At 46.2% G+C, this 25,988-nt stretch overlaps 1 protein-coding gene and 1 long non-coding RNA gene across 2 annotated transcripts; both read left to right on the top strand.

Annotated features, from left to right (window-relative positions):
• The first annotated feature begins 2,935 nt into the window (after positions 1-2,935).
• Positions 2,936-5,206, top strand: LOC149981351 (uncharacterized). The gene is made up of 2 exons (XR_016483487.1): positions 2,936-3,274; positions 3,915-5,206. It is a non-coding gene; the product is annotated as an uncharacterized LOC149981351 (long non-coding RNA).
• A 12,446-nt stretch (positions 5,207-17,652) lies between these two features.
• Positions 17,653-22,336, top strand: LOC110531289 (uncharacterized). The gene is made up of 2 exons (XM_090185771.1): positions 17,653-18,772; positions 19,725-22,336. Exons 1-2 carry the CDS (start codon positions 18,370-18,372, stop codon positions 21,224-21,226), a joined length of 1,905 nt encoding a protein of 634 aa, XP_090041897.1. The 5' UTR covers positions 17,653-18,369; the 3' UTR covers positions 21,227-22,336.
• The last annotated feature ends 3,652 nt before the right edge of the window (positions 22,337-25,988 follow it).

The raw sequence follows: 25,988 nt of genomic DNA, 5'->3' as shown, positions 1-25,988 counted from the left end.
CAATCCCGTCCTCTCCCCTGTAACTATTCCCCAGGGAGTTGTTGTAAATTAGAATGTCTTCTCAGTCAACTTACCTGGTAATATAAAGGGTAACATAAAAAGTTTTTTTCTACGATAAAGAGATGCTTTGCTTTTTTGACACCCCACAAAGCAAGTCCTGCAGTCTTTAGTTTTTATCTTATCTTGATTATTGTCCAGTCATATGGTCAGGTACTACAAATAAGGACCTAGTTAAGCTGCAGCTGACCCAGAACAGGGCGCAACGTTTTGCTCTTCATTGTAATCAGAGGGCTAATATCAATACTATGCATGCCAGTCTCTCTTGGATAAAAGTAGAGAGAGTGACTGCATCACTTATTGTTTTTATAAGAAACATTAATCATCCCAGTGCCCAAGAAAGGGAAAGTGACAGAACTGAATGACTATCGACCCTGTAGCTCCTCCGTCATCATGAAGTGCTTTGAGAGGCTAGTCAAAGACCACTTCACCTCCTCCCTCCCGTCATACTCGACCCTCTCCAATTCATCTACCGCCCTGACAGAAACACTGACGATGCAATCGCCATTGCACTGCACAAGGAATGAATATATGAGCATGCTGTTCATTGACTAAAGCTTGGCCTTCAATACCATAGTTCCCTCTAAGCTCACTACAAAGCTCACGGCCCCTGGTCTGAATGCCTCCCTATTTAACTGGGTCCTGGACTTCCTGACAGGCCGCATCCAGGTGGTGAAGGTTGGCAACATTACCTCCTCCTCACTGATTCTCACCACGGGGGTCCCACCAGGGTGCGTCCTCAGTCCCCTCCTGTATTCCCTGTATTCCCTGTAGTCTGGCCTCACACAGCTTCAACTCCATCATCAAGTTCGCTGATGACATGACAGTAGTAGGTCTGATTACCAACAACAATGAGACAGCCTACAGAGAGGAGCTAGGCATTCTGGCAGCGTGGTGCCAGCAAAACAAGCAAGCTGATTGTGGACTTCAGGAATAACCAAGCAGGACACGCACCCATCCTCATCAATGACAGTCAAAAAACGACAAGTTCCTCAGCGTACAGATCTCAGAGCAGCTCAAATGGTCAAACCACACGGACACAGTGGTGAAGAAGGCACGAGAGTGACTCTTCAACCTCAGGATACTAAAGACATTTGTCCTGTCCTTGAGGGCCCTCAGTGTTCTACAGGAGCACCGCTGAGAGAACGCTGTCGGGCTGCATCACCGTCTGGTACGGCAACTCCACTGCTGAGGATCGCAAGGAGCTACAGAGGGTGGTACGCTCAGCCGAAGGTACCATTGGGGGCACTCTGCCTGCCCTGCAGGACACCTACAACGCCAAGTGTCTCAGGAAGGCCAAGAAAATCATCAGGGACCCCAGCCACCCGAGCCATCGCCTCTTCTCCGCGCTTCCATCACTAAGACGCGGGCAGTACAGGAGCATCATGGCAAAAGCTGGAAGACAGACCATCAGGCTGCTGACTAGCCACCGCTAGTCAGTTACCTGCCCCTGTTAATTTTTTACCATTGTTAGTGTTAATATGTATATATTTACCATTGATACAGGACACTTACAATGCCAAGTGTCACAGGAAGGTCAAGAAGATCCTCCGTTCCCTCCAGACTGCAGCCTGGTGTATCAGCATCCTCTCCTTCCGTTCCCTCCAGACTTCTGCCTGGAGTATCAGCATCCTCTCCTTCCGTTTCCTCTAGACTTCTGCCTGGAGTATCAGCATCCTCTCCTTCCATTTCCTCCAGACTTCTGCCTGGAGTATCAGCATCCTCTCCTTCCGTTCCCTCCGGACTCCTGCCTGGTGCTTCCATCACTAAGATGCGGGCAGTACAGGAGCATCATGGCAAAAGCTGGAAGACTGGCCAAGAGTGTCTATCTACGGACCAGGTGGCAAATACTCCAGGCAATCTCAAATTATAAAAGGAACCTGCCATGTCGCGGACACCAACGTCTTGCTACCCAACAAGCTAAACAACTTCTTCACCTGCTTCAAGAAAAAAACAGTGCCGCTGACACAGGCCACGGACACTCAGGAGGACTGTGAGCTCTCTTTTCCGTGGTCGACGTGAGTAAGAGATTTAAGAGTGTTAACCATCACAAGGCTGCCAGCCCAGACAGCATGCCTAGCCGCATCCTCAGATATTGCGCAGACCAGCTGGCTGGTGTGTTTACGGACATATTCAATCAATCCCTATCCTAGACTGATGCTTCAAGAGGGCCACCATTGTCCCTGTTCCCAAGAAAGCTAAGGTAACTGAGCTAAATGACTATCACCCCGTAGCACTCACTTCCATCATCATGAAGTGCTTTGAGAGACTAGTAAAGGATCATATCACCTCCACACTACCTGACACCCTAGACCCATTCCAATATGCTTACCGCCCCAATAGGGCCACAGACGACGCAATCGCAATCACACTGCACACTGCACACTGCCCTAACCCATCTGGACAAGAGGAATACCTATTTAAGAATGCTGTTCATCGATTCATCGATTACAGCATTTTAACCCTCCAAACTCGTCATTAACTTTTTATGGCTGCAGGGGCAGTATTGAGTAGCTTGGATGAAAGGTGCCCATATCAAACGGCCAGCTCCTCAGTCATAGTTGCTAATATTTGCATATTATCATTAGCATTGGATAGAAAACACTCTAATGTTTCTAAAACTGTTTGAATTATGTCTGTGAGTATAACAGAACTCATATAGCAGGCAAAAACCTGAGAAATTCCACTTCCTGTTTTTTTTTCTGGAGGTCGCAGATTTTCAACCAAGGTCTCATTGAAATTACAGCGAGATATGGATGAGTTTTCACTTCCTACGCCTTCCACTAGATGTCAGCAGTCAATATAACTTTGTCTGATGACTCTAATGTGAAGGGGGGTCGATTGACACAGGAAATAGTCACCACAGCCATGAGTGGACCATGCTTTCACCAGGCGAGTTCACAGGGGAAGGACTTGCGTTCCATCGCTCATCTGAAGTCATTCTAATTCTCCGGTTGGAACTTTATTCAAGATACATGTAAACAACATTCTAAAGATTGATTCAGTACATCGTTTGACATGTTTCTACTGACTGTTACGGAACTTTTGGACATTTTGTCACGTTGTAGTGGACGCGCTTTGTGGCTTTGGAATTGTTTACCAAACGCGCTAACCAAAGTAGCTAATTGGACATAAATAACGGACATTTTCGAACAAATCAAGCATTTATTGTGGGCCTGGGATTCCTAGGACTGCATTCTGATGAAGTTCATCAAAGGTAAGGAAACATTTATCATGTATTTTCTGGTTTCTGTTGACTCCAACATGGAGGCTAGTTTGGCTACTGTTCTGAGCGCGGTCTCAGATTATTGCATTGGTTGCTTTTTCTGTAAACCTTTTTTGAAATCTGACACAGCGGTTGCAGTAAGGAGAGGTATATCTATAATTCCATGTGTATAACTTGTATTATCATCTACATTTATGATGAGTATTTTTGTTGAAACGATGTGGCTATGCAAAATCCCTTGATGTTTTTGGAACTAGTGAATCTAACGTGCCAATGTAAACTCAGAAAATATAAATATGAACTTTATCAAACAAACCATACATGTATTGTGTAACATGAAGTCCTATGAGTGTCATCTGATGAAGATAATAGTTAGTGATTCATTTTATCTTTATTTATGATTTTTTTTGAATGCTATATTTTGCTGGAAATGGCTGTGCTTATTGTGGTTTGGTGGAGACCTAACATAATCGTTTGTAGTGCTTTCGCTGAAAAGCATATTTGAAATCTGACACTTTGGTGGGATTAACAACGAGAATAGCTTTAAAGTTATATAAAACAAGTATGTTTTAGGAATTGTAATTATGAGCTTTCTGTGGTTTGAATTTGCTCCCTTTTTTTCCCCTGGTAGTTGTCATATCAATCCCGATATCGGGATTGCAGCCATAACAGGTTAAGCTCGACCCCGCCCTGTGCAACACGGTCCTGGACTTTCTGACGGGCCGCCCCCAGGTGGTGAGGGTAGGTAACAACATCTCCACCCCACTGATCCTCAACATTGGGGCCCTACAAGGGTGCGTTCTGAGCCCTCTCCTGTTCTGAGCCCTCTCCTGTACTCCCTGTTCATCCATGACGGCGTGGCCATGCACGCCTCCAAATCAATCATCAAGTTTGCAGACGACACTATGATGGTAGGCTTGATTACCAACAACGACAAGACAGCCTTCAGGGAGGAGGTGAGGGCCCTCGGATTGTGGTTTCGGGAAAATAACCTCACACTTAACGTCAACAAAACAAAGGAGATTATCGTGGACTTCAGGAAACAGCAGAGGGAGCACCTCACTATCTATCACATCGACAGGACAGTAATGGAGAAGGTGGAAGGTTTTAAGTTCCTCGGCGTACACATCACAGACAAACTGAAATGGTCCACCCACACAGACAGAGTGGTGAAGAAGGCTTGTCACCAAAAACACTCACATACTTTTACAGATGCACAATCGAGAGCATCCTGTCGGGCTGTATCACCACCTGCTACGGCAACTGCAGACCGCACTCCAGAGGGTGGTGAGGTCTGAGCGACACATTACCAGGGGCAAACTACCTGCCCTCCAGGACACCTATACCACCCGATGTCACAGGAAGGCCATAAAGATCATCAAGGACAACAACCACCCGAGCCACTGCCTGTGTTCACCCCGCTATCATCCAGAAGGCGAGGTCAGTACAGGTGCATTAAAGCAGGGACCGAGAGACTGAAAAACAGCTTCTATCTCAAGGCCATCAGACTGTTAAAAACAACCATTACTTACAAATCTCTAGCCACTTTAATAATTAAAAATGTATGTAATAAATGTATCACTAGTCACTTAAACCATTCCACTTTATATAATGTTTACATACCCTACATTACTCACCTCATATGTATATACTGTACTCTATACCATCTACTGCATCTTGACGTATGACGTTCTGTACCATCCTATGCTGTTCGGCCATCGTTCATGCATTCATATATCTGTACATATTCTTATTCATTCCTTTACACTTGTGTGTATAAGGTAGTTGTTGTGGAATTCTTAGGTTAGATTACTTGTTAGATATTACTGCACGGTTGGAACTAGAAGCACAAGCATTTCGCTACACTCGCATTAACATCTGCTAACCATGTGTATGTGACCAATAAAATGTGATTTGATTTGATTTCATTCATAGGCTAGGTTGTAGCAACCCCCATGAGTAGGTTACCATTTTACCATCATGTAGTAGCCTAAATCTATCACTGTTTCATTGAACTGGGTGAATCGAATATGAATGAGAGTTATTATATAGAATATTATATAGAAATATAATTATAGCATTATATATTAAATATATATATATATATAGAAATAAGGCCATGCTCATTAAAAAAAAGTGTCCTGTCTAATCTTGAACAGCGCTAACCTCCGCTGGTGTGTGTGTGTGTGTGTGTGTGTGTGTGTGTGTGTGTGTGTGTGTGTGTGTGTGTGTGTGTGTGTGTGTGTGTGTGTGGGTGGGTTTGCGTTTAGATAGATCCTGCTATAACCAGTAGATGAAGGATGTGAGCTCCAGTAGCAATGACAGGTCTGCCTGATGTATCTAACACCAGTCTCTCATAGTCACATTAACTAATGAATGACTTCATGTTGATGCTATTTTCAGCCACTGTAATTTAGACAGCGAACCCGCTTCCTCTATATCGTCGTCAGACAAACTGTCGTATCTAAATGTTTTAGACTTCCTCTCTGTCTGTCCACAGAGAAACATCTAAAGCAGAAAGTCAGTCAATGTTGAGAGTTAATTAGCCCCGTGCCAGCTAACATTCTTTAGATATGTAAATTAGTCTAGCCAGCTATCTAAACTTGTGGTAATCATGGTAAAATTACCAACCGGGTGGGTGGGTGGGGGTTAGGGCCCCCTAAAGGCCTGCTCTGACTGCATGTCTGGGTATGGCTGTAGGTACACAGACCCTCGAGCCACCGTGGCCGTTATGAGTTTAGATTTCTGTGGCCCCCATCAAAGTGGCCCCCATCAAAGTGGCCCTGAACCTAAAGAGCCTGATTCCAGATGGAGCACACACACACACACACACACACACACACACACACACACACACACACACACACACACACACACACACACACACTGCCACACACACAGACTCTGCCACACACCATATCTGCGTTCTCAGCTCTCCTATTCTATCCTGTTAATCAGTGTTGTGTTCATCACCTTTCACCTTTTCCCACCAATTTATAAAGCAGATTTGAAAAAAAGCTTCAAAATAGCACCATTTCCTCTGCATGTGGCCTTTCTGTCCAAGTCGTATGACGGTTCAGATTACAGGACAGGAAGGTGACAGAGATGTGGAATAATCTGTGGCCAGGAGATAGAGGAGAGGTGAGATGCATCCTGGGAAAGTGACCTGTGGGGGACACCCCCCCCCCCTCCTGGGTCAGCTGATCAGATGAGCCACTCCCTGAGAAATTAACACCCAGACAGCTGATAGTTGACTGTTGATGAGAAAAGAGAAAGTCTGTGATGTGAGAGGAAACACCTCAGTATACGGTACGTTTGACTGTCTGAAAGTATATATCTATTTATATATACTTAAGGAGAGTATATATATATAAATATATCCTTAAGGAGAGTATATATGTATTTATATATCCTTAAGGAGAGTATATATATATAAATATATCCTTAAGGAGAGTATATATATATATATATATACAGTGCCTTGCGAAAGTATTTGGCCCCCTTGAACTTTGCGACCTTTTGCCACATTTCAGGCTTCAAACATAAAGATATAAAACTGCCCCTTTACTTTCAGTGTAGCAAACTCTCTCCAGAAGTTCAGTGAGGATGTCTGAATGATCCAATGTTGACCTAAATGACTAATGATGATAAATACAATCCACCTGTGTGTAATCAAGTCTCCGTATAAATGCACCTGCACTGTGATAGTCTCAGAGGTCCGTTAAAAGCGCAGAGAGCATCATGAAGAACAAGGAACACACCAGGCAGGTCCGAGATACTGTTGTGAAGAAGTTTAAAGCCGGATTTGGATACAAAAAGATTTCCCAAGCTTTAAACATCCCAAGGAGCACTGTGCAAGCGATAATATTGAAATGGAAGGAGTATCAGATCTACCAAGACCTGGCCGTCCCTCTAAACTTTCAGCTCATACAAGGAGAAGACTGATCAGAGATGCAGCCAAGAGGCCCATGATCACTCTGGATGAACTGCAGAGATCTACAGCTGAGGTGGGAGACTCTGTCCATAGGACAACAATCAGTCGTATATTGCACAAATCTGGCCTTTATGGAAGAGTGGCAAGAAGAAAGCCATTTCTTAAAGATATCCATAAAAAGTGTTGTTTAAAGTTTGCCACAAGCCACCTGGGAGACACACCAAACATGTGGAAGAAGGTGCTCTGGTCAGATGAAACCAAAATTGAACTTTTTGGCAACAATGCAAAACGTTATGTTTGGCGTAAAAGCAACACAGCTCACACCATCCCCACTGTCAAACATGGTGGTGGCAGCATCATGGTTTGGACCTGCTTTTCTTCAGCAGGGACAGGGAAGATGGTTAAAATTGATGGGAAGATGGATGGAGCCAAATACAGGACCATTCTGGAAGAAAACCTGATGGAGTCTGCAAAAGACCTGAGACTTGGACGGAGATTTGTCTTCCAACAAGACAATGATCCAAAACATAAAGCAAAATCTACAATGGAATGATTCAAAAATAAACATATCCAGGTGTTAGAATGGCCAAGTCAAAGTCCAGACCTGAATCCAATCAAGAATCTGTGGAAAGAACTGAAAACTGCTGTTCACAAATGCTCTCCATCCAACCTCACTGAGCTCGAGCTGTTTTGCAAGGAGGAATGGGAAAAAATGTCAGTCTCTCGATGTGCAAAACTGATAGAGACATACCCCAAGCGACTTACAGCTGTAATCGCAGCAAAAGGTGGCGCTACAAAGTATTAACTTAAGGGGGCTGAATAATTTTGCACGCCCAATTTTTCAGTTTTTTATTTGTTAAAAAAGTTTGAAATATCCAATAAATGTCGTTCCACTTCATGATTGTGTCCCACTTGTTGTTGATTCTTCACAAAAAAATACAGTTTTATATCTTTATGTTTGAAGCCTGAAATGTGGCAAAAGGTCGCAAAGTTCAAGGGGGCCGAATACTTTCGCAAGGCACTGTATATGTATCCTTAAAGATATATGTATATACTCTCCTTAAGGAGAGCAGAAACAGAGCAGTGTGTCAACATGACCTCTCTCCCACTCGTAAACACACACACACACACACACACACACACACACACACACACACACACACACACACACACACAGGAAAACAAGACGTAGTACCATGCCATTGTGTGCCTTTGTCTTCCACAATGTCTGCATGCGTGTGTGTGTGTCTCTCTGTGTGTGTGTGTTTGTGTGCATGTGTGTCTCTCTCTCCCTGTGTGTGTTTGTGTGCATGTGTGTCTCTCCCTGTGTGTGTGTGTGTGCATGTGTCTCTCCCTGTGTGTGTGTGTGTGTGTTTGTTTCTCACTCTCAGATTCTAAAAGAGATGAGAGGAGAAATAGCTGAGTGGAGTGAAGTCTCCTCCAGCCTCTGTGTCTGGAGTCAGGGCCAAATTTCCACTGTGGTGTAGGTGTGGTACCCTGCTCTCTCTGCCTGCCGCGGCGTGACAGACACACACCCATCGGCAGAGGCAGACAGCGGTGAATAGGAGGCGCTAGTCTTCTCGCTGAGCTGGGCTGGAGGCCAGCAGCTCTCTCTGTCCCAGCGACAAGACGCCAAGCCTGGCATTGCAGCAACCTCCCTCCCCTCCCCCTATCCCCCCTCCTCCCTCTATCTCTCCTCCCCCTATCCCCCCTCCTCCCTCTATCTCTCCCAACTCTCTAGCAGCCATGGGGGGCTGGGTGTTCTCCCCTCTCCTCCCTCCCCTATACTCCCTCCCTCCCCTCACCCCCCCCCCCCTCCCCTCCCTCTATCTCTCACAACTCTCTAGCAGCCATGGGGGGCTGGGTGTTCTCCCCTCTCCTCCCTCTCCTTCCTTCCCTCTCCTCCCTTCCCTCTCCTCCCTCGCTTCTACCTCCTCTCCTCCGCTCTCCTCCTCCCTCCCCTATACTCCCTCCCTCCCCTCTCCTCCGCTCTCCTCCTCCCTCCCCTATACTCCCTCCCTCCCCTCTCCTCCCTCCCCTATACTCCCTCCCTCCCCTCTCCTCCCTCTCCTTCCTTCCCTCTCTTCTCTCCCCTCTCCTCTCCTCCCTTCCCTTCCCTCTCCTCCCTCCCCTCTCCTCCCTTCCCTCTCCTCCCTCGCGTCTACCTCCTCTCCTCCGCTCTCCTCCTCCCTCCCCTATACTCACTCCCTCCCCTCCCTCCCCTCTCCTCCCTTCCTCTCCTCCCTCCCCTCTCCTCTCCTCCGCTCTCCTCCTCCCTCCCCTATACTCACTCCCTCCCCTCCCTCCCTCCCCTCTCCTCCCTTCCCTCTCCTCTCCTCTCCTCTGCTCTCCTCCTCCCTCCCCTCCCTCCCCTCTCCTCCCTTCCCTCTCCTCCCTCCCCTCTCCTCTCCTCCGCTCTCCTCCTCCCTCCCCTATACTCACTCCCTCCCCTCCCTCCCTCCCCTCTCCTCCCTCCCCTCCCTCCCTCCCCTCTCCTCCCTTCCCTCTCCTCCCTCCCCTCTCCTCTCCTCTGCTCTCCTCCTCCCTCCACTCAATTCACCCCCACCTCTCTCACCAGCTTTCCCTGCAGGACATCGTTGTCTTCCTGTCCTGGCCACTAGAAGCACGTGTGTTATGTGTGTGCATATGTCTCGAGAGGTTGGTGGGGGGGGGGGGGGGCTGGTCGTTTAGACAGACTGTGTGTGAGAATGTCAGGGTGAGGCACAAACAGCAGACAGCCAGGCGGGAGGGAGGGTGAAGAGAGGCAGGGTGAAGGGAGGGAGAGTGGAGGGAGGGAGGGTGAAGGGAGGGAGGGTGAAGGGAGGGAGAGTGGAAGGAGGGAGAGTGAAGGGAGGGAGGGTGAGGGAGGGAGAGTGGAGGGAGGGAGGGTGAGGGAGGGAGAGTGAAGGTAGGGAGAGTGGAGGGGGAGCTCTAGCAGATTGACTTGCTAGGCCGCTAGGCCGTTGCTTTCTGGAGAGTGGAGGGAGGGAATTCTTTCTTTCGGCGAGCCTGATGGCTCTATCCGTTGCTTTCCGAAGAGTGAAGGAGGGATCCTTTCTTTCTCTATCCTTTGGAGGGTTCTCTGTTCTGTCTGTAACCCTAGTCACTGTCAACTGACTGGCTCTGCAACCTCAGTAGTCTCCCTGTCAACCGACTGGCTCTGCAACCTCAGTAGTCTCCCTGTCAACCGACTGGCTCTGCAACCTCAGTAGTCTCCCTGTCAACCGACTGGCTCTGCAACCTCAGTAGTCTCCCTGTCAACCGACTGGCTCTGCAACCTCAGTAGTCTCCCTGTCAACCGACTGGCTCTGCAACCTCAGTAGTCTCCCTGTCAACCAACTGGCTTTGCAACCTCAGTATTCTCCCTGTCAACCAACTGGCTCTGCAACCTCAGTAGTCTCCCTGTCAACCAACTGGCTCTGCAACCTCAGTAGTCTCCCTGTCAACCAACTGCCTCCCCATTGTTTCCCAGTCCTGGTCGGGTGTGAGTCCCCAGTACCCATCCCCTGTTGACACACACACACACACACACACACACACACACACACACACACACACACACACACACACACACACACACACACACACACACACACACACACACACACACACACACACAAGCTAACATACGAAAGATATTCATACCAATAATAATTTGGCTAATAGTTTTTTTTTCTTTTAAGACCCAGTAAGGTATCAAAAAATATATGCAAAAATGATTGGATGAAACATTGACTTAGGTATTACTAGCCCATACAAACACATTGAATAACAGATCACTACATCTAAAAATCTAAAGGAAGTTTGTTCTGAAGTGTCTGTCCTATAATCTGAGAGAAGAAGAAAGACCAGGAAACGAGATACATATCTATATACTTTTTTAAAGTATTGCAACCATTGCAACCATTTAAAAGTTTGTAACCATTGTAGACTATTAAAACAACAAGTGTCTTCTGGTTCCCGAAAACACCTGTGTGCGTCCCAATGGTATGAAAGAGACAGCGGAGAGAAGGAGAGAGAGAGAGGGAGGAGATAAAGAGAGATGGAGATGAGAGACAGGGAGAGAAGGAGAGAGAGAGAGGGAGGAGATAAAGAGAGATGGAGATGAGAGACAGGGAGAGAAGGAGAGAGAGAGAGGGAGGAGATAAAGAGAGATGGAGATGAGAGAGACAGGGAGAGAAGGGATAAAGAGAGAGGAGGGGAGAGATGGAGAGATAGGGAGAGAGAAGTGAGAGGAGGAGAGGTGGATAGAGAGAGTGAGGAGGGAGAAGGATGGAGAGATAGGGAGAGAGGAGGAGAGGTGGATAGAGAGAGTGAGGAGGGAGAAGGAGGGAGAGATAGGGAGAGAGGAGAAGAGGTGGATAGAGAGAGTGAGGAGGGAGAAGGATGGAGAGAGAGAATAGGAAAGGTGCCAGTTTGTAACAATGTACGGGTGAAGCTCTTCATCTTCATCTTCATCATCTCTCCTCATGCCTGTCTGCCCCGTACCCTTGTATGTGTACAGATGTTGGATCTTAACTAGATCTCTTTTTCATTGTGAAGAATTTTACTTAATTCATCGGGAAAATTAAAATAAGCATTGTGATTGGCTAAACATGTTCAGTTCTGTTTCTCTCCATTAGGGGGTGGTGGAGTCGTTGGAATCAAGGCTATATTAAAATAGTATTCTCTCTCTCTCTCTCTCTGTCTCTCTCTTTCTTTCTCTCTCTCTCTCTCTCTCTCTCTCTCTCTCTGTCTCTGTCTCTCTGTATCTGTCTCTCTCTCTCTCTCTCTCTGTGTCTCTCTCTCTGTGTCTCTCTCTCTCTTTCTCTCTCTCTCTCTCTCTCTCTCTCTCTCTCTCTCTCTCTCTCTCTCTCTCTTCTCTCTCTCTCTCTCTCTCTCTCTCCAATAATCACCTAATCCCTAATCACGATCTTTAGTTTAAAATGCAATTTGATGAATCAAAAGCTGTGTTTGCTAGGGATGGAGAGACAGTGTGACATCAAATCAGGCCACCTGAGGACTGGAGTTTCTGTGTTTGCTAGGGATGGAGAGACAGTGTGACATCAAATCAGGCCCCCTGAGGACTGGAGTTTCTGTGTTTGCTAGGGATGGAGAGACAATGTGACATCAAATCAGGCCCCCTGAGGACTGGAGTTTCCCATCCCTGTTAGTGTTTGTATCTAGAGGTTATGATTGAACTGTCAAAGTGTTGTCCAGTCGTGGCCTGGAGTCTAGCGGTTAGGGTTGCTGCCTTATATAGGCCTACCGTGTTGGGTTTGATTCTAGCCCTTCTGGCACAAATAACACCATGTCCAGATTGACTTGATGTCATTAAAACATTTCAAATATGGACAGGGGCATTGATACGTTTTTCTTGATAAGAAATGACCATAGCAGACACTTTTGGAAAACGTAAATAGTGAACAAATCAAACAGTACACCAACGTTATTTCCCATTCACACAAAGTGTCAGAGTGGCTTTACAGTGGTAAATGAAGAAATACTTGATATCTATTGTACAGAATGCTTCTAAAATAGATACATCAGCTTTAATCTGCTCAAAAAGGACAATAACAACCAAATGTATCTTGAAAGACTTTGTTTGGAAGCAGGACTAAAGGTGGAGAAGGAAGAGGCTCAATCTCGCCCCAAAATAACCCCAAGGCGTTTCTATTCAATTCACAATAAAACCTTTTTTTTATTTTTTTTTTACTAAAAATGTTTACACCAAGTGGATTGTTTGTTTTGTTTCACTCAGAACGAACAGGTGATCCAGCAGTCAAATAATCAGTACAGAAAAATGTCCCTATTAATCAAGTTACTAGTATGTAAATCAGACACATTTCCCCTATTAATCAAGTTACTAGTATGTAAATCAGACACATTTCCCCTATTAATCAAGTTACTAGTATGTAAATCAGACACATTTCCCCTATTAATCAAGTTACTAGCATGTAAATTAGACACATTTCCCTATTAATCAAGTTACTAGTATGTAAATCAGACACATTTCCCTATTAATCAAGTTACTAGTATGTAAATCAGACACATTTCCCCTATTAATCAAGTTACTAGCATGTAAATTAGACACATTTCCCTATTAATCAAGTTACTAGTATGTAAATCAGACACATTTCCCTATTAATCAAGTTACTAGTATGTAAATCAGACACATTTCCCTATTAATCAAGTTACTAGTATGTAAATCAGACACATTTCCCTATTAATCAAGTTACTAGTATGTAAATCAGACACATTTCCCTATTAAGCAAGTTACTAGTATGTAAATCAGACACATTTCACCATGGAGTTAAATTGATGTCAAAAGTATATATTTTTTTGTGCGTTTTAGCTAACCCTAACTCTTCTTCTTCTTTACTAACCTTAGCCTTCTCCTCCTAACCTGCTACATTAATACATGAATAATTTTGCACGCCCAATTTTTCAGTTTTTGATTTGTTAAAAAAGTTTGAAATATCCAATAAATGTCGTTCCACTTCATGATTGTGTCCCACTTGTTGTTGATTCTTCACAAAAAAATACAGTTTTATATCTTTATGTTTGAAGCCTGAAATGTGGCAAAAGGTCGCAAAGTTCAAGGGGGCCGAATACTTTCGCAAGGCACTGTATATAGTATATGGTAGTGATCTATATAAAGTTGAAGTCTGAAGTTTATATACACCGTAGCCAAATACATTTAAACTCAGTTTTTCACAATTCCTGACATTTAATCCTAGTAAAAAATTCCCTGTCTTTTTTATTTATTTATGTATTTTATTTAAAAAAAAAATTAAAATAAAATGTATTTCACCTTTATTGAACCAGGTAGGCCAGTTGAGAACAAGTTCTCATTTACAACTGCGACCTGGCCAAGATAAAGCATAGCAGTTCGACACAAACAACAACACAGAGTTACGCATGGAATAAACAAAACATACAGTCAATAATAGAGTAGAACAAAATAAAACAAAAAGTTTATATTACAGTGAGTGCAAATGAGGTAAGTAAATAGGCCATGGTGGTGAAGTAATTACAATATAGCAATTAAACACTGGAATGGTAGATGTGCAGAAGAGGAATGTGCAACTAGAGATACTGGGGTGCAAAGGAGCAAGATAAATAAATAGATACAGTATGGGGATGAGGTAGTTGGATGGGCTGTTTACAGATGGGCTATGTACAGGTGCAGTGATCTGAGAGCTGCTCTGACAGCTAGTGCTTAAAGCTAGTGAGGGACATATGAGTCTCCATCTTCAGAGATTTTTGAAGTTCGTTCCAGTCATTGGCTTTAGTGACAAAACGGGCTTTGGTGACAAAACGGGCTTTGGTGACAAAACGGGCTTTGGTGACAAAACGGGCTTTGGTGACAAAACGGGCTTTGGTAACAAAACGGATAACACTGTGATAGACTGCATCCAATTTGTTGAGTAGAGTGTTGGAGGCTATTTTATAAATGACATCGGTGAAGTCGAGAATCGGTAGGATGGTCAGTTTTTACCAAGGTATGTTTGGCAACATGAGTGAAGGATGCTTTGTTGCAAAATAGGAAGCAGATTCTAGATTTCATTTTGGATTGGAAATGCTTATTGTGAGTTTGTAAGGAGAGTTTACAGTCTAACCAGACAACTAGGTATTTGTAGTTGTCCACAAATTCTAAGTCAGAACCGTCAAGAGTAGTGTTGCTGGACAGGGGAGCAGGTGCGGGCAATGATCGGTTAAATAGCATGCATTTAGTTTTAGTTGTATTTAAGAGCAATTGGAGGCCACGGAAGGAGAGTTGTACGGCATTGAAGCTCACCTGGAGGGTTGTTAACACAGTGTCCAAAGAAGGGCCAGAAGTATACAGAATGGTGTCGTCTGCGTAGAGGTGGATCAGAGAATCACCAGCAGCAAGAGCGACATCATTGACGTATACAGAGAAGAGAGTCGGCCCGAGGATTGAACCCTGTGGCACCCCCATAGAGACTGCCAGAGGTGCGGACAACAGGCCCTCTGATTTGACACACTGAACTCTATCAGATAAGTAGTTGGTGAACCAGGCGAGGCAGTCATTTGCGAAACCAAGGCTGTTGAGTCAGCCGATAAGAATGTGGTGACAGTGACAGAGTTGAAAGCCTTGGCCCAGGTCAATGAATACAGCTGTACAGTATTGTCTCTTATCGATGGCGGTTATGATATCGTTTAGGACCTTGAGCGTGGCTGAGGTGCACCCATGACCAGCTCTGAAACCAGATTGAATAGCGGAGAAGGTACGGTGGGATTCGAAATGGTCGGTAATCTGTTTGTTGGCTTTCGAAGACCTTAGAAAGACAGGGTAGGATGGATATAGGTCTGTAGCAGTTTCAGTCTGGAGTGTCTGCCCCTTTGAAGAGGGTGATGACCGCGGCAGCTTTCCAATCTTTGGGAATCTCAGACGACACGAAAGAGAGGTTGAACAAGGCCTGCTCGCTGAAGTGTTTTCGGGAGCGTTTGACAGTGATGAGGGGTGTTCTTTTGACCGCAGACCCATTAAGTACGCAAGCAATGAGGCAGTGATCTCTGAGATCCTGGTTGAAGACAGCAGAGGTGTATTTGGAGGGCAGGTTGGTTTGGATGATATGAAATTATGCAGAAGTCCAGGTAATTCCGAAGGGTTCACATTATTTTTCTTGTCACTGTAAATTCAATTTGTGTTTCACTTGATTTGGATAATCCCAAATCATATTTACAGATAGTTACTAGAATGTTGTTAAGCTAAATTGTATATTAATATGTTTTTAAATAACATAACATTCTTAGACTGTTAAACTGTACATTACAAACATTTTTGGGGTGTTTTTTTTATGGAAAGTTTTCTTAACGTTCTCGGGACAATTTAGGAACACTACTTTAAATAGAATCATGAGGAAACCTGTTGGAAACCTGTTGGAAACCTGTTGGAAACCTGCTGGAAACCTGTTGGAAACCTGCTGGAAACCTGTTGGAAACCTGCTGGAAACCTGTTGGAAACCTGCTGGAAACCTGTTGGAAACCTGTTGGAAACCTGTTGGAAACCTGTTGGAAACATGCTGGAAACCTGTTGGAAACCTGCTGGAAACCTGTTGGAAACCTGCTGGAAACCTGTTGGAAACCTGCTGGAAACCTGTTGGAAACCTGTTGGAAACCTGTTGGAAACCTGCTGGAAACCTGTTGGAAACCTGCTGGAAACCTGTTGGAAACCTGCTGGAAACCTGTTGGAAACCTGTTGGAAACCTGTTGGAAACCTGTTGGAAACCTGCTGGAAACCTGCTGGAAACGTTAAGCTGAAGTACGGAAATTGCCACAGAAGAAGGTTGCATCTTTATGTTCTCTGAACTATTTGAGAAAATTCCCAATGTCAAACCAGTTGGAGAACGTTCCTACAACATGACCAAACATTTTAATTAAATATAATAATAATACCATGTTTGACCTGTTAGTCAACTTTCTGTTTAAGTAAATGAAATACCCCCAAAAAATTACCTTTTTTTTTTTTTTTTTTTTTTTTTTGTGAAATTCCTTAAAATGTGCTGAGGATGTTCCAAAGCCCAGCAACTATCCTGCACCATTCCTAGAAAGTTGTGGGAAGGCTGTAAAATAACCATAGGACAACCACACTCTCACCAAGCTCTAAGAAAACAAGTGGTTTTACCGGCCATGTCCTCGGAGAAAGAGTTCCCATCTTACCGTGTCTAACATGTTAAAGTGTTCTCTGTTAGGTTTGCCCTTTACCTCCTGGGGATAAAGGACCCAGGAGGAAAACATCCATTAAAGCCCCATACAGCATGGATTATCCCTTTCCCTCTCTTTTACATTTGTCAACAATCGTTCTGTGATGGTTCAACATATCGCATGACTCTGTTTGTTGCTGCAACACGTCTGTGTGATAAGTTGTTAAAATTATTTTCGATAACATCAGAGGACAGTTGTGTTCTCTTGTTCTAATGGGGTTTTTTTTTTCTTGGTGGGCGAAATGTCAAATTCGGCATCAACGGGTTACACGTCACAGTTTTGACTTGTTCTAATGAGACCATGTTGAGGGATTCGAGTGTTGCCTCATGGTTGTGACTACTTTGGGTGCCCTATCTTGTGTGTTTCAGCGTATTTTTCTGTGCAGCTCTCTTCTCTGTTTTCTGCCTCTAAAAGAAAGTCTAAAAGAGAGAGAGAGGGAGAGAGAGAGAGAGAGAGAGAGAGAGAGAGAGAGAGAGAGAGAGAGAGAGAGAGAGAGAGAGAGAGAGAGAGAGAGAGAGAGGGAGAGAGAGAGAGAGAGAGAGAGAGAGAGAGAGAGAGAGAGAGAGGGAGAGAGAGAGAGAGAGAGAGAGAGAGAGAGAGAGAGAGAGAGAGAGCTGCACCGCTAACGAGCAAGGCTTTGAGTGTGGTCTCCTTTCACCACAGCCACAGCCTCAGATGATGGGAGGAGAGGGGGGGGGGGCTGGGGACAGAGGGGTTGGATAGGGACTCTGGGTGAAGGAGGCGGGAGGCAGAGGAAGGTAGGGAGAGACAGAGACACACAGCGTGGCTGGGGAAAGCTGTGTGTGTGTGTGTGTGTGTGTGTGTGTGTGTGTGTGTGTGTGTGTGTGTGTGTGTGTGTGTGTATGTGTGTGAGTGAGCAGAAACAATGGCCCTCTCAGATTACATCTTTCTGTGTGAGCGCCGAGCGGAATAGGACAAGGGGGGGGGGACTCTCCCACTGCCGACCCCTCCCGCTCGCCTTGCTAGTCTCCCTGGCGTCTGATTGGTTTAGGCTGGGTATATATTTACACCACGGGTTTATCAAGCCTCACCACAACTTTCAAACTGTCCAGTCCTGGAGGATAGCAGAGGAGAAACACACACACCACGCTCTTTTACAAGAGGTTCTGGAAAACCGAGAGAGAAAGAGAGAGAAAGAGAGAGAGAAGGAGAGAAAGAGAGAGAGAAGGAGAGAGAAAGAGTCGCGGAACCTTTAGGACCTTTCGGTTTCTACTGAACCGTCCCACACCCTTCAGAGGTCAATGCTTTGCTTTGGGCATTCTGCTTGTCTTACCTCCGTCTCTTTCAGTTTCTCTGAACACTGTTGCTTTTTAAAACCTTTAGCCTTTTCCTCGTTGTCTGTGTCGAGAACCACAAAAGAACACAGACAGAAGATAACACAACAACAACAACAACTAAACAGGAGTTTGTTTAAGCTGGAATGAATATATCTGAGTCTAGTTACTGTCGTGAGGCCAGTTCTCCACCAGGCCGGGAAGGAGCCGGGGGGCATCCATGGGTCTCTTCCCCCAGCCCAGGCTCTGATCGTGGGCTAGGACCCTTCGACCAGACCCCCATTTATGGAGGATCTGGAGATCGTGGCTCTGCTGGGGGCCGCACAGAGGCCAGGATAGGGGCCGGAGCTGAACCAGGGACAGGGGCAGGAAGCCCTGACTCGACCCACCCAGAAGCACCTTCCCTGGGCAGCGTTGAGGGGAAAGCAGGGGGTGAGTCGAGGATCCGTCGGCCAATGAACGCCTTCATGGTTTGGGCTAAAGACGAGAGGAAACGACTGGCTGTTCAGAACCCAGACCTCCACAATGCTGTCCTCAGCAAGATGCTGGGTAAGATATGACACACACACGCACACACACACACACACACACACACACACACACACACACACACACACACACACACACCACACACACACACACACACACAGTATTCAGGATGTTTTTTAGACTCATGACTGTGTGAAATATTAAAGCATGTTTTTCTGTGGCGTTCTTAGGACGGTTTATGGGGTTGTGAATGTCCACAAACCACAATGAATCAGTGAAAATAAACTCTAATTGTTGGTAGGACTTTAGTTACTGTTGGTACTACATCTTTGCTCAAGCCAAAACCACATTTTAAAATGGTTTCATGGCTCAATATGCGCAGTACTGCTTAAAAAATACGCAGAGTTTTTCCCTGAGAGTAAAGAAGTAGATTTTTTTTTTGTTAAGTTTGACTTTTATTATACAACAGCATCACTTAGTATCTACAATATTTAAAAAATATATATAAAATAAAATACTCAGAATAAGTTTTAGAGCTGCACAGATTATGTTTATGCCATTTATACACGAGGGGGATGTGGTATATGGCCAATATACCACGGCTAAGGGCTGTTCTTCTGTACGACGCAACGCGTGGATACAGCCCTTAGCCGTGGTATATTGGCCATATACCACAAACCCCCTGAGGTGCCTTATTGCTATTATAAACTGGTTACCAACGTAATTAGACCAGTAAAAATACATGTTTTGTCATACCTGTGGTATACAGTCTGATATACCACGGCTGTCAGCCAATCAGCATTCAGGGCTGGAACCACCCAGTTTATGGTTGGATGTACACGACTGATATTAGCTAAATGTGTGATGACAATCATGTTGATAACGTTGGTAATGTTGATAATGATTATGATTATGATGCTGATTGTGCTACCGCTGGTAATAATTGTATTGTTGACAACAATGTATATATATATATATATATATATGTATGTGTGTGTGTTATTATCTTTAGGCCAGTCGTGGAAGGCCCTGACTACTCTGGACAAGCGTCCCTTCGTTGAGGAGGCCGAGAGACTCCGCCTCCAGCACCTGACGGACCACCCCAACTACAAGTACCGCCCCCGTCGCAAGAAACAGGCCAAAAAGCTCAAACGGGTGGAACCGGGGCTACTGCTCCACAGCCTAGCCCAGGGAGGGTCAGGGGTTCCTGGGGTAGGGGAGGGCTACGGACACCCTCTGAACAGTTATGGACATCCTCATCCACACCACCACCTTCTGCCTCCACTAGGCCACTTCAGGGACCTCCACACTGGGGACACACTGAGCTACGGACTGCCCACACCGGAGATGTCCCCTCTGGATGTGATGGAGGAGGGGGGTGGGGACGGAGGGGTGTTCTTTCCCCCTCACATGCAGGAGGACGTGGAGCTACATGGCACCTGGAGTAACTACCACCATCACCACCACTATAACAGCCATCACCATGACGCCCATAGCCATCCTCACAGCCACAGTCAGGGTCAGGGTCATAGTCAGGGTCAGGGGCATAGTCAGGGTCAGGGTCATAGTCAGGGTCAGAGTCATAGTCAGGGTCAGGGGCATAGTCAGGGTCAGGGGCATAGTCAGGGTCAGGGGCATAGTCAGGGTCAGGGTCAGGGTCATAGTCAGGGTCAGGGTCAGGGTCATAGTCAGGGTCATAGTCAGGGTCATAGTCAGGGTCAGGGGCAAAGTCAGGGTCAGGGGCAAAGTCAGGGTCATAGTCAGGGTCATAGTCAGGGGCAAAGTCAGGGTCATAGTCAGGGTCATAGTCAGGGTCATAGTCAGGGTCATAGTCAGGGTCATAGTCAGGGTCAGGGGCAAAGGGGTCATAATCACCATCTTAACCAGAGCCAGAGGGGCTCCCTGCTCTGTCGTCCTCCCCAGGAGAAAGGCCTCACCCAGGTTCCCGAGCCTACGAACTCTCCCAGTCCTTACTCTTACCCCCAGGGCTCCTCTATAAGCCTGTCTGAGCCAGTCAATCCCCTCCAGTCCACCAGTAGTTCCTCTGTGTCCTCTGGTTACTATGGTTACCTGTACAATAACGCTGGACTAGACACCCCCCAGGCCTCTCACCTGGGGCAGCTCTCTCCCCCTCCCGAGTCCTCCTCTTCCTCGCTGGTCCCCACCTCCAACCCTAAACCTCAGGCCCTGGACTCCGTAGATCAGGCTGGGTCCAACCACGTAGGCCTGACGTCAGTTGAGTTCTGGACAGAAGTGGACCGCAATGAGTTTGACCAGTACCTCAGTGCTAACCGGACTCGTATGGAGGGGTACGGGAGTAACCTCATTCCCGTTTCTAAATCCATGGAGGGGTATGGTAGTGTCCCCGTGTCGAAAGCTCTGGAGGGGTATACCAACGCACCCCTCTCTAAACCACTAGGGAGGATCTGTGAGGAGAGCCCGAGTAGTCCACTCATCTCTGCTCTCGCTGATGCCAGCAGTGCTGTCTACTACGGTACCTGTATTACTGGGTAGACACCTTCCTGACTGCTGTTAGTCATTGGCTGTGTGCCAGAGTCTAGTATGGTCTTAGGGCAGCCTACAAGACCTGTTGGTCAAATAAACATGTTAAACATACTGTAATACTGGAGTGGGACTTGGTGTAATTTGCACTATGGAATAGACCACAGAAGTGCAAACACTAAATTAAGGCAAGTACACCTAAAAAGAAAATGTAAATAGAAAAGCATTGGATTGGTGTACTTGACCCGGGTCTGCAGTTGACCTCGAAGGACATTCAGGGTAGGATTACTACAATGCATTATGGTCTACCAACAGACCACTGCAGACCACTACAGAACACTAAAGACTACTGAGCTCTTCTACTTACTGTCCAGACAGGCAGAACATTTATAATGATAAACTTTTTTCATTTTTATACAGTATTCCTAATTTCATGTTGTTTGTTTTTATTTGTGTAGATTTTCATTGAATTATTTCGATGAAAAACGGTTTTATTTGCACTGGGTCACAAACACACGTATAGGAAGACCACCATGTTCCAAATCTTTCTAATGCAATATATATTTTACAAATGAAAGACTAGGATTATTGTTTCTGTACAATGTGAATTTATGAGGTCTGCAATGTTAGGAGACTTTGTTTTCATTTTTTTTTGTTGTTTCGCTTTTAAGGTTTTAATTTGTTCGATTTACATCAAAACACTTGTTTGTATTTAAATATCCGTCACGTAAAAAAAAAAAAAGGGGAATCTGGGATTTAGGACATTTACATGAATGATATATAGCCGGTTGACCACTTTCTTGTTGTTTGAATCCCAGAATGCCTCTTTAAGAACCACGTTGATAAAAAGGTAAAAACTACTTTTGGTTAAAATAAACAAAAAACATTTTTTTTACAGTTAGGAATAAAACAAACACAACAGTTGCTCTGCACTTAAATCAAGCCATCAAAACAAAAGCATTTCATTGTAAATACAACATTGCTTTGACACATAGACATTGTTTTTCTCTCAATGTTAAACTTTCGATTGTTGTTTCTTTATTTGAAGAGGGCTTTTTGTAAATGAATATATTGCGTTTTAAATAATTTTACCAAAAAAATAAATAAAGTTATTTCTAAGGATTTTTGATTTCCTGTTCTTCAGTTAGGTTCAGATTTCACATTTTAGTTCCGGTGATATTTTTAGGTTATTCTAGTCTACATTAGACATGCTAGTGGTGATAGTTCACTTCAATCTAGTCAGAGTGTTTTGTGGTTGACACAACATGTTGTTGTCACTTTGAATCTCAGACAGACAGACAGACGGACAGACGGACGGGCAGACAGACAGACGGACGGACGGGCAGACAGACAGACAGACAGACAGACAGACAGACAGACAGACGGACGGGCAGACAGACAGACAGTCAAACAGACAATCTCTCCACTGTGTAACCTTTAAGCCGACTGAACGTCTGAATCCATCCTGGTGGAGTTCTGATCACCACTATATTACTTTGGCGCATGAACCTGTTTTTCCCCCAAATCGCTGACTGAACGAAAACAATTCTAACAAGAATGAAACAACAGAACGCAGACGGCTGAGTCCCAAATTGCACCCCGTTCCCTATGTGTCATGGTCGACAGTGTTGCCCTGTTCTCTATGGGTCCTGGTCGACAGTGTTGCCTTGTTCTCTATGGGTCCTGGTAGACAGTGTTGCCCTGTTTTCTATGGGTCAAGGTCGACAGTGTTGCCTTGTTCTCTATGGGTCCTGGTCGACAGTGTTGCCCTGTTCTCTATGGGTCCTGGTCGACAGTGTTGCCCTGTTCTCTATGGGTCCTGGTCGACAGTGTTGCCTTGTTCTCTATGGGTCCTGGTAGACAGTGTTGCCCTGTTTTCTATGGGTCAAGGTCGACAGTGTTGCCTTGTTCTCTATGGGTCCTGGTCGACAGTGTTGCCCTGTTCTCTATGGGTCCTGGTAGACAGTGTTGCCCTGTTCTCTATGGGTCCTGGTAGACAGTGTTGTCCTGTTCTCTATGGGTCCTGGTCGACAGTGTTGCCCTGTTTTCTATGGGTCCTGGTCGACAGTGTTGCCCTGTTTTCTATGGGTCCTGGTCGACAGTGTTGCCCTGTTCTCTATGGGTCCTGGTCGACAGTGTTGCCCTGTTCTCTATGGGTCCTGGTCGACAGTGTTGCCCTGTTCTCTATGGGTCCTGGTCGACAGTTTTGCCCTGTTCTCTATGTGTCATGGTCGATAGTGTTGCCCTGTTCTCTATGTGTCATGGTCGACAGTGTTGCCCTGTTCTCTATGGGTCCTGGTCGACAGTGTTGCACTGTTCTCTATGGGTCTTGGTCGACAGTGTTGCCCTGTTCTCTATGGGTCCTGTTCGACAGTGTTGCCCTGTTCTCTATGTGTCATGGTCGATAGTGTTGCCCTGTTCTCTATGTGTCATGGTCGACAGTGTTGCCCTGTTCTCTATGGGTCCTGGTCGACAGTGTTGCCCTGTTCTCTATGGGTCTTGGTCGACAGTGTTGCCCTGTTCTCTATGGGTCCTGTTCGACAGTGTTGCCCTGTTCTCTATGGGTCCTGGTCGACAGTGTAACCCTGTTCTCTATGAGTCCTGGTCAACAGGGTTGCCCTGTTCTCTATGGGTCCTGGTCAACAGTGTTTCATTAAAAAGGTGCCATTTGGGAGAAAGATGTACTGTTTCTCGTCTCGCGGCTCTCTCTTTACTCAGGGAGAGAAGGAAAGTAGATCAAAAGAGAAGTCGATTTTTATTGTTTCCATAACACTCAATTATCTTTTGGATTAGAGAAAAAGAGAGTTGGATTTCTTAATAAGTTACGAGGATCTAACTGTTAAAATGTGTCTCGTTTTAAAATATTTGTTGTGTCAGCATTTAGGCTGTACTTAATGTTGTGTGTATTGTGTTTGTGCGTTCCAAGGGATCTCTTGGTGACATAACTGGCAATGGCCACACTTTGGACAGTTCTTCAAACACACTGCTGGGATCATGGTCCCTATGAGGACAACACACACTGCTGGGATCATGGTCCCTATGAGGACAACACACACTGCTGGGATCATGGTCCCTATGAGGACAACACACACTGCTGGGATCATGGTCCCTATGAGGACAACACACACTGCTGGGATCATGGTCCCTATGAGGACAACACACACTACTGGGATCATGGTCCCTATGACCAACACACACTGCTGGGATGTGTGTGTGTGTGTGTGTGTGTGTGTGTGTGTGTGTGTGTGTGTGTGTTGTCCTTATAGCGATCATGGAAATAGCAGTGTGTGCTGGGGTCGCTGTGAAATGGAGGGTAGGTCCAGTGTGTGGTGGGGTCGCTGTGAAATGGAGGGTGGGTCCAGGGTGTGGTGGGGTCGCTGTGAAATGGAGGGTAGGTCCAGTGTGTGGTGGGGTCGCTGTGAAATGGAGGGTAGGTCCAGTGTGTGGTGGGGTCGCTGTGAAATGGAGGGTTGGTCCAGGGTGTGGTGGGGTCGCTGTGAAATGGAGGGTAGGTCCAGTGTGTGGTTGGGTCGCTGTGAAATGGAGGGTAGGTCCAGTGTGTGGTTGGGTCGCTGTGAAATGGAGGGTTGGTCCAGTGTGTGGTGGGGTCGCTGTGAAATGGAGGGTAGGTCCAGTGTGTGGTGGGGTCGCTGTGAAATGGAGGGTAGGTCCAGTGTGTGGTTGGGTCGCTGTGAAATGGAGGGTAGGTCCAGTGTGTTGTTGGGTCGCTGTGAAATGGAGGGTAGGTCCAGGGTGTGGTGGGGTCGCTGTGAAATGGAGGGTAGGTCCAGTGTGTGGTTGGGTCGCTGTGAAATGGAGGGTAGGTCCAGTGTGTGGTGGAGTCGCTGTGAAATGGAGGGTAGGTCCAGGGTGTGGTGGGGTCGCTGTGAAATGGAGGGTAGGTCCAGTGTGTGGTGGAGTCGCTGTGAAATGGAGGGTAGGTCCAGTGTGTGGTGGGGTCGCTGTGAAATGGAGGGTAGGTCCAGTGTGTGGTGGGGTCGCTGTGAAATGGAGGGTAGGTCCAGTGTGTGGTTGGGTCGCTGTGAAATGGAGGGTAGGTCCAGGGTGTGGTGGGGTCGCTGTGAAATGGAGGGTTGGTCCAGTGTGTGGTGGGGTCGCTGTGAAATGGAGGGTAGGTCCAGTGTGTTGTTGGGTCGCTGTGAAATGGAGGGTAGGACCAGTGTGTGGTGGGGTCGCTGTGAAATGGAGGGTAGGTCCAGTGTGTGGTGGGGTCGCTGTGAAATGGAGGGTTGGTCCAGTGTTTGGTGGGGTCGCTGTGAAATGGAGGGTAGGTCCAGTGTGTGGTGGGGTCGCTGTGAAATGGAGGGTAGGTCCAGTGTGGTTGGGTCGCTGTGAAATGGAGGGTAGGTCCAGTGTGTTGTTGGGTCGCTGTGAAATGGAGGGTAGGTCCAGGGTGTGGTGGGGTCGCTGTGAAATGGAGGGTAGGTCCAGTGTGTGGTTGGGTCGCTGTGAAATGGAGGGTAGGTCCAGTGTGTGGTGGAGTCGCTGTGAAATGGAGGGTAGGTCCAGGGTGTGGTGGGGTCGCTGTGAAATGGAGGGTAGGTCCAGTGTGTGGTGGAGTCGCTGTGAAATGGAGGGTAGGTCCAGTGTGTGGTGGGGTCGCTGTGAAATGGAGGGTAGGTCCAGTGTGTGGTGGGGTCGCTGTGAAATGGAGGGTAGGTCCAGTGTGTGGTTGGGTCGCTGTGAAATGGAGGGTAGGTCCAGGGTGTGGTGGGGTCGCTGTGAAATGGAGGGTAGGTCCAGTGTGTGGTGG

Source organism: Oncorhynchus mykiss, chromosome 9 (assembly GCF_057628025.1).
Source record: "Oncorhynchus mykiss isolate SJ-2025 chromosome 9, ASM5762802v1, whole genome shotgun sequence".
NCBI classification, from domain to species: Eukaryota; Metazoa; Chordata; class Actinopteri; order Salmoniformes; family Salmonidae; genus Oncorhynchus; species Oncorhynchus mykiss.
Note: the sequence above shows the minus strand (reverse complement) of the source record. Positions and strands in the feature narration are given on the sequence as shown.